General features: G+C 43.5%; 1 protein-coding gene across 1 annotated transcript; it reads right to left on the bottom strand.

Moving 5' to 3' along the window:
- On the bottom strand, nt 1–8,899 carry fkbp10b (FKBP prolyl isomerase 10b). Its single transcript, XM_072666939.1, has 10 exons — nt 8,495–8,899; nt 7,135–7,280; nt 6,773–6,962; nt 5,947–6,092; nt 4,985–5,174; nt 4,105–4,250; nt 3,453–3,642; nt 2,525–2,667; nt 2,004–2,167; nt 1–662 (listed from the first exon to the last, which is right to left on the bottom strand). The coding sequence occupies exons 1-10, from the start codon at nt 8,695–8,697 to the stop codon at nt 471–473; spliced, it is 1,710 nt and encodes a 569-aa protein (XP_072523040.1). The 5' UTR covers nt 8,698–8,899; the 3' UTR covers nt 1–470.
- Nucleotides 8,900–9,297: the final 398 nt, after the last annotated feature.

Genomic DNA, 9,297 nt, shown 5'->3' with positions numbered 1-9,297 from the left:
TATATATTTTAAAATACTGTTTTACTGGATAAAACACAGTAACAAAAACTGCATTTCATACAAGAAATGTTTCCATGTTGCAAACTCAGCCACAATTCTTACAAAAAAAAAAAAAACACACAAAATGACAAAGATTTACCAACTAATAAACACAACTAGATCCAGCCCACTGGAAAAGGAATGTAAGGTCTCTTCCACATATATAAAATGCAGGAAAACAGCACATTATTTTCTTTCAAAAACAACCATATAAAAAATACAGTGTAGAAACACTTGGGTGTCAATGTACTTGTTTGTTTGTTTGTTTGTTTGTTTTTTTCCTCAGCAAAAAATTTAACTCCTGAGTTTTGTTTTTCAGTGACTGATAATCTCACTTGGTTACCCTCACTGTGTACGTTAATGCATGTATGAATGTGTTTCATTCTGAGTGTCTCTCGCTCACTTGTACTCTCTCTCTCTCTCTCTCTCTCTCAGAGTTCATCATGGTTCTTTGCTTTCTCTGCATCTTCCTCCACTTTCAGCTTCAGCTCCTCGGCAGTGATGCGACCGTCTTTGTTCCGGTCCTGGTTTTTAAACATGTCCCCGATGACGACCTCAGGGTCTTGTGCTGGCTTCAGACGACCTTTGCCCTCCGCCACCTGCAGCTTGATGAACTCTGAGAACTGGAAACAAAGCAAAGACCGAGATCAGTGTGGTCAGCAGGGCTGTGCAAAATTCAGAATTTCATTCAATTCAATGAATACATTTGAACTGAATCCACTCTACTGGAGGCTGAACTGAATTTATTGCAATTCTGAGAAATTCGTTTGTTCTCATCAGTGAGAATATATATTTTTCTTCCAAATGAAAGTACAGACACTAACATTAAGCATGCTTTCCCTTAATGTTGAATAATTAGCAATATCTTCATTTTTTGTATTCTGGGAAATGAAGTACTGTCCTATCATTTTCCACGATTTTAAAAAGTTATTACAATTTTAATGATCTGTTTTATACAATGTCAATGTCAATTTATTTAATTTAACTATGATAAAGTACATAAAGTCCATACAATAATATCTATTTGAAATTCATGTTGTTGTCATATGTAATATTTGTTAAATGTATGTTAACTTTGTATCATACATTTCTTTGAATTTCATGAAACTCCAATTCTATTTCCTGCTTCCTGTTTGCAATCTCAATTCAACTTCCAAGAACTGAATTGGAATTTAGGGGTCATTCTCAATTCAATCTGAATTTTGTTCAATCCTGGTGGTCAGTGTGGAGAGTTTGCATTACTCAGGCAACATCTTATCCCATTTTACTACTAAACTAGGGCTCACGAATAGTAAAACCAATAGGCTTATTCTGGTGTAATACAAATAACTAACTCTTAAATATGATAATAATAATAATAATAATAATAATAATAATATCTAATACCAGCACATTCTGCTGTGCTGATTTAACAGCTAGACATGCTTCCCATCCAAACAGTAGAAGACCTAACAGCACCACCTGGTGTACTGAAGTAGACACTGTTCATAGTCTTTACTGTTGATTCCAGATTAAAAAAGAAAAGCATACAGCCATAACATTAATACCACCTTCCTAATTCTGAGTAGACCCCCCCTTGTGCCGGCACAACACATCCAACCATTTGAGGAATGGACTCCACAAGACCTCTGAATTTGTTCTGTGGTGTCTGGTGCCAAAGCTTTAGCAGCAGATCCTTTAAGTCCTGCCAGTTGTGAGGCATGTGGGGCCTTCATGGATCGCATCAATGAGCCTTCGGGGCCCGTGACCCTGTCGCCGGTTCACCGGTTGTCCTTTTTCTTGGAGCACTGAGTAGATACTGACCACTGTTTGCAAGTAACACCCCACAAGACCTGTCTGACTGTTCACTTGCTGCCTAATATTTATCTCACCCATTGACAGGAGCCACTGTAGATACATTTTATATATTTTTTTTTTCACGGCAGTTAACGCTGAGCTGAATGATTATTAACCACTAATTGCACCTCCTCTAGGGGGACCTCTTTGTCCTGGTTCATGTCCATGGCCTGGAAGAGCTCAACTGGACTGTCCTCCAGCCATACAAACAGATAGCCCTCAGGAATGCCTTTAAGTATGGACACCAGCTCAAGCTCGAACTGCAGTACAGCGCTGCCTGGAACATCTCCCGCTAAAAGAACAAACAAACAGTTATAATACATTTTGCATTTAATGACCATTTCACACAAATATAGAATATTCTACAAATTTCTGTATTTTTAAATGTACAAAAACTAATAATTCACTGAAATTTCCAAATTGGGAAAATGTGGCACTCACACAGATTATGCCTCTTATTTTTCCCCAATATTTTAATTGATTAAACATTTTTAATAGTGCACTAAAATATGGAGAAACATTTAAGCTTGTTTTCAGTAGAGGATTTAACCTACTTTTAATAATAATGATAAAATTTAATAAAAAAAAAAAAAAAAGTTACTTGAACAGAGGTGTCACAATTTAGCTCACAACTGTTCTCGTCCCTCACCTCCTCTTTCTCCATGGCCCAGATGTGGTGGCACTAGGACGGTCCTCCGCTCGCCCACACACATGCCCCTCAAACTCTCGTCCAGCCCGTCGATCACTTTATCCGCCCCCAGCACCACATCCTGAGGAGCGTCGTAATCGCTCCTGCAACCATCACGGATCAGAACCCACAAAGTCAATACACAGTAACCTACTGTACTGATGATCTGCTGCAAAACAAGGGCTGATTGCCAATTAGGTGTTGATGCTAATAAGAGAAACAGTTAAATACATTGTTCCATTAAAAAACCCTAATTTTCTGGCTTTAGAAGGTGCGACCCGTCAGTCATTCATAATTAGGGTCCGCCGCATATAAACTTGAGAGGGCTGATATTGATTTAAAGGGGGTAAAAGTTCTGATAACTGATAATATTGCTCAGTATGATTTAACATTTACATTTTCTACTAAATAATGACTTCTCAACTAAACTTGGTATATATAAATTACCTTTGAATTTTTTTATTCTTCAAAAATAGTCTTTTTTTGTTTTATAACATATTATAAAATATTATTTTTTTATCCTAGAAGCAAAGTTTTGACCATATTTCAACCTTAATGGTGTTGTATGTACAAACGGAACAGCCTGTATTGCTGTGTATGGCAGTAGAACAGTGAGCTTTGCTCCATTGATGGGAGAAGTTGAAATATTAGAGATCTTGTGACCAAAATAAATAAATAAATAAATAAAAATATAATAATAATATAATATACTGTATAATTGCAAAACGTATAGGGGATAACATGGTATCTACAGAAGTGCCTAATAATGAACATTTTGCTAACCTTCGGATCACTTACTTGAGAATATTACCTCAAACAAAGGTTGGGAAAGGTTAGGCTTGTCATTATTTATGGAGAGAAGGAAGTGAACTTAGCAGGCATCACTCACGACGTGAAGAGCAGGGTTCCATCCAGCAGAGAGCAGTTGTAGTGGTACTGGATTAAGTCATTAACCTCACTGGTGTCGTTGCACTGCTCGGGCTTGAACGTGACGTCCACCTGCACGGTATCGTTCGGGTTGTGGAAGTCGATCACGTGGATATCGAACACCAGCACGGCCGACCCTGGAATATCCTTGCCTGAGAGGGAGCGCAAAACTAGGGTTTAGAGGCAGAGCTCAGTCAAGGTCACCTCACGTAATAGCAGTGTAAAAATACGTGCTCGCCCTAATTATTACAGCAAATAGACATTATAACGAGCAATAGCAGCAATTTGAGTTCTTACACTATTAGGTTGACATATTTAAATGAAGTGGTCATTTGAACTACAGTAGCTAATCTATTGGCTTGTTCGCCACCTAGTGGTTGAAAATTCATTTTCGCTGTGTGTTGTTGATGATGATGAAACAGAGAGGACTTTTCCCTCAATTACGTAAAGGTGGGTTGCAACCGTTCTGAACTTTAGCGCTCCTACAGGTCGTCGTGGCCTTTCTCTGCCCGCCAGTTCTCGACCCCCTAACGTGCATTTAAAAAAAAAAAAGATATCGACAAAGGGTCCGCAATAGTTCGCTGCGAACCGTATTATGGTATATGATGCTGTACCTGCTCCTTGCTGTCCGTATGCTAGGTGTGGAGGCATGGTGATCTTCCTCCTCTCCCCCATGCAGACACCCTGCAGACCCTTATCCATGCCAGAGATCACATAGCCCAGCCCAATGTACGTGTTGTATGTGCTGTTACGCTGGTAGCTGGAAAATGACAAAGAAAACATCATCAACACTCGATCTGTTCTCCTGCCCTCACTGTCTACGCAAAAAACTCCTCCCTTGTACTTCCTCTATCTGTCCAGACTGTAAGTCCACCATTCTTTCAGGTCAGGTGTGGGAGAGGGAGTCTGTAAAGCTCCACTATAGAGGTGTACAGTTACAGACTGTAGCCCATCTGTTGCTGTACAGTACTCAGACCGCTTCTATCTATTCATCATTGGTCAGTTTCTGCAACAAGGGTAAAGTGGTTTTCTGCTCCAACACACCACCTGTGGGCCAGCTAAAGGGTTTAATGGTTAGAGAAGTGGGACTGGCACAGCTGAGGCACCTAACCCCCGAAATTGCTCCCTGGGTGCTGCCAAGTGTGTGTGTGTGTGTGCTCAATGCCCATAGTCACAATTGTGTGTGTACTGGCCATATGACCTGGGTTGGGAACCACTGTTCTAGCGGACGCCCGACACTAGGTAAGGTCACTTTAAGCTCATGCGCTCCAGAGTGTCCTATTCTTTAGGCAATGCTCATGCGCATTTATTAGAAGAGCATTTTGATACTTTTGGACGTATCGTCCAGGATGGGAGTGGTCCAGCATCCAAAATGTTAAACCAAGTGCAGAAACCAAGCACTGATGAAGGACTAGAGGATAGCTCACACAAATCATACAGTCTCCAACAGTACGGCAGCAAGGTGGAGCTGTAAGGTGGGACCCTACTACTGACCTGGTATCGAAGGTGACCCCGTTGAGGAAGGTGCCGTTGTAATGGTAGCGGATGTAGTCTCCTGCGACGGACCTTCGCGTGCAGGGTTCTGGCACTTCCTGGATTTCCACGGTGATGTCGTCTTTAGGGTTATGGAGGTCCTCAAGCAGGAGGTCATACACCACTGTGGCATGAGGGGGGATTTCTTTACCTGAACCCAAGAGAGATAAAGAGAGTGAGTGAGCGAGAGAGCTTTGTCAGTAGCTACAAGTGATAAATAATAATAAAAACTGGATCAGGACTTTGTGGTTGGTGTGGCGCAACAGATAACACCACTACCTGCCACTGAGCTACCATACCATGTGGGAGACTGGGGTTCGATTCCCGGTCTGGGTGACCATGCTGCGCTACACCAATAAGAGTCCTTGGGCAAGACTCCTAACACTACACTGACCCACCTCTGTAATACCAGTAACCTTGTAAGTCGCTCTGGATAAGAGCGTCTGCTAAATGCCAGAAATGTAAATGTAATGTAAATCTGACAATACTCTAATAAGCTGAAGAATTTATTTTATTATATTATTATTATTATTGCACACATATCGCCGCTGTCCACTTAAATGCACTAATGTATCTCCATTTTTGTCAGTTGTTAGTTTTTTTTTCATGGTTTGAACCCTGTAGCTGCCCTAAACACTGAATTATTAATAATTCTGGGGGGAATGGACCTAGAAATGCTCTAAAATGACTTGTTTTAAACTCCTAATTTACACTGACTTCCATTCAGAGTTAAGAACAGTTTTTCCCTCTCCTGAAAAGTCACCATTTTGGGGACGCACGCCTCTCGCTGTATTAACTTACTGTTCCGATAGAGAGAACTATCCCATTATAAACTTGTGTTCGTGTCACTTCCTGTCCGCCGACGAGCCGCAGCTCTGTAGCTTGTTTACAGTGTTTACATGCCGCTGTGGTGAAGTGTTTACCGAATCCTTTCTCCCCGAAGGCCAGGAACGGAGGGATGACAAAGTGTCTGATTTCACCCACGCACATCCCCAGCAGGCCCTCCTCCAGGCCCTTAATCAGCCAGCCTTCGCCCACCAAGCCGTCCTGGGTCTGTGAGCGCTCGTAGCTGCGCAGGGCTCATACAAGCGCAAAGTCAACACACACACGCCTGTGCAACGGCATACACACATACATATACATATAAAGGTGCTGAGCTTTCACGTGCATTTACTGCTCTGTGTAAATCAGTGCTTAATGACGGTAAATAAGGTGAGCACCCTGTGCTGGCTGGACTGGGACGTCCAGGAGAAACCTGGAACCTTAGTCTCCAAGCTAGCTACTGGTTTTCATGGGTGTCTAATTTTTTCACATGACTAAAAACTCATTGTGTGGCACTGTACTGTCATATAAGTGGCTACGTTAGATTTTGTGTTTTTAATGTTAATGCTAGCAAAGTTAGCCAGGCTGTGAATTGCTAAGCCACACCAAGGAGATCCAGCTAACCACAGCAGTTCTACACTGTCTTGCTGTGACTGGCTGAGCTTTCACCAGTATCAAGTTACTGGAGGTGACTATTTATTTACTTTGGGTTTTTACTGTTACTGTTAAGTTAGCTAACAGCAATAAAATGCTGGACTACTTGCTGACCAGAAATTTATGGTCCAGCCCCTGTCCATTTCACCAGGCGAGGTGAGCTGCAAATGTATAACGTGACTGCAGCTTTAGACTGACATTTATATTCATATCATTCATAATCATCGATTAAACTTGACATCCTAATATCGGACAATGTTTGGTTTCACTGACCTGGAGTCGAACTTGGAGCCGTCCAGCAGGGTGCCGTTAAAGTGGAAGCGCACGAAGTCGGTCCTCATCACTGAGCGCGTGCAGTTTTTGCTGCTTTTGATGACCCGCGTCTGCACCTGGTCTGCTCTGTTGAAGATGTCCAGCAGGTGCAGGTCAAACACCAGTGTTGTGTCGGGGGGAATGGTGTCACCTGGGAAAGAGATTGGGAGAGATTGTAGACAGCTGTCAATCATGGTGACGTGTTTTATTTGAACTTGCAGAGCCGTTATGAGGATCGTTATAATTCCTCAAGCCGGCAAATTAAACGTCGCAAGCTTTCTAGAAAAGATGCAGAAATGTCAGGAGTTTTGGAGATGTGTTACCTGCTCCCTGGCTGCCGTAGGCCAGGTGTGGGGGCACAGTAATCTTCCTGCGCTCGTTGAGGCACATACCCACAATCCCTTTGTCCACTCCTGCGACCTGGCGGCCCTGTCCAACCACGCTGAAGAACGGCAACTCCCGGTTATAGCTGTAATAAAGGGAGGGGAAAAAAGGAGAGGGGCATTCTCAATAGCGCCTTCATTAACTAGCTTAACCAACGATCATGCAGCAAGGTGGGGATTTAAGGGTGAAGGGCCAGTGTTGTGGGCACCATGCCTAAAGCTGGTTGGTGATCATCCAACATCCTGACCACACTAATGCTCTTGTTGCCGAATGTAATCAAACCCTCACAGCAATGCTCCTCCACAATCTACTGGAATGTGTTCCCTGGACCATAGAGACAGTCACTCCAACAAAATGACCCGGATCTCAAAAGAAACAATAAATGTGCAAGAGTCCCAATACTTTTGTCCACATAGGTTCTGTATACACGTCCAGTTGCTCTAACCGCAGAGCCACCACCGCCCCCCTCCTACAGAATTTGCCTTGGGCAAACTCAGAAAGTGGTGTTAGCCACTACTCTACACCACCCTCACTTCTCGGGCCAAAGTAAAAAGATTAGGGTATCTGTAGACGTGAATAAAAGCTTTATTTCAATGTTTATTATGAATTATGATGATTATTATCATTATTATTATTATCATTATTATTATTATATGTATTAATTTTAAAGGTATCTCTAAAAGTGTCCTGCACTGAAGAATCGTACAGGGGTCAAGGAGGTTAGAACCTCAGCTTGAAACAAATGAGTGTGTGTGTGTGTGATAGAGAGTGTGTGTGTGTGTGATTGTGTGTGAGTACGTGGCAAGCATGCACATTCATTTCTCTCTCACACACACACACACACACACACACACACACACACACACACACACACACTTTTCTGCTCCAGCTTTACAAACCCTCTCCTCTGGATAGAACATCTGGATTTTGCCCCCAATAACAATAACGTTAGCCTGACGGTGCACCAAAAACAGCTGTGGCTGGAAGCTAGCTGTATGTTTATTTGCACTGAAAATAGTACAACTAATTAATTCATTAATTCAAGGGTTTAATTACATCTTTTTCTGTTCATTTAACATCTCAGCTGCTTAACTACGTGTGGAGCTTTACTTCCAACGATGGGAAATGAAGAAAATAAGGGCTGATAGATGGTGAGAGAGGCTGGACGCAGCCCCACTGCAGCTCCACGGGGGAACTCGCGTTACGGGCTGTGATCCGGGCTTTCCCCGCAGATGAGGCGCCGTCTGCGGCTCCATTTAAGGTGGAACTCCATACTCTGAGGAAGAGAGCCGGTCTTACCTCGAGTCAAACTGCTTCCCATCAGTAAAAGTGGCGTTGTAGTGATAACGGACGAAGTCGCCATCTTTAACCTCTCGTATACACCTCTCCGGGACTGAATATCGATCCACCACAATGTCTCCCACCGGCCCCGGGCTGCTCTCCACGCAAGCCCACAAAAGCAGCGCTAACTTCAGCCGTAAGCTCAGCGGCAGGCTCCACATCTTCCCGACGAGCTCAAGACTAAATAAAATAAAAAGACTGAGGGGAAATCTAAAAAATAACCTAGGAAAGAGGACAGAGGCTGGCTGGAGACAGACTACACGCAGCTGTAGCTAATTCCTGTCTGTCCTGCCTGAGTTTCCCCCTCAGAGTCCCGCAGAGTCCCGCAGAGCGCCCTCCCCCTCTCCCCGGAGCTAAGGCTAAAGCTAGGTGTAAACGTGGAGCTCCTCCAGTGCAGTAAAGGAGGGGAGGGGGCAGCATCTACCAGCATTAGTGTGGTTCCTCTGGCTTGTGCTGCACTTTTGGGCTAATGCTGCTGAAAGTCTAACCAGCCTAACCAGCACTGGTTTACATGATTACATGAACCAGAACCAGGGCCGGCCGAAGCCTTTATGGGGCCCTAAGCAGATTTGCTGAAGCGCCCGGGCCTTTATCGACCACCCAGGCGGCGTGTATCTGCATTTGACCAACAGCAGAAATTGACTGACCGAGTATTGGTGTGCCAACTATACCCTTTCCCTCTGGCCCTAAGCGGCCACGTAATTCGAGTAGCCCCCCAGTAACAGGCATAAGGAACTGGTAACGGCCCAAATGTCCAGCAA

This window comes from Salminus brasiliensis, chromosome 22 (genome assembly GCF_030463535.1).
Source record: "Salminus brasiliensis chromosome 22, fSalBra1.hap2, whole genome shotgun sequence".
Lineage (NCBI taxonomy): Eukaryota > Metazoa > Chordata > Actinopteri > Characiformes > Bryconidae > Salminus > Salminus brasiliensis.
The sequence above is the reverse complement of the archived record's forward strand: the minus strand, read 5'-3'. Positions and strand labels throughout refer to the sequence as shown.

Coding starts and splice junctions, on each gene's coding strand:
- fkbp10b (XM_072666939.1), bottom strand. CDS start 8,697: ATGTGGAGCCTGCCGCTGAGCTTACGGCTGAAGTTAGCGCTGCTTTTG. Junction 4,251..4,984: donor GGGGTCACCTTCGATACCAG/GTCAGTAGTAGG, acceptor GTCATTTTCCAG/CTACCAGCGTAACAGCACAT. Junction 3,643..4,104: donor ATACGGACAGCAAGGAGCAG/GTACAGCATCAT, acceptor GCTCCCTCTCAG/GCAAGGATATTCCAGGGTCG.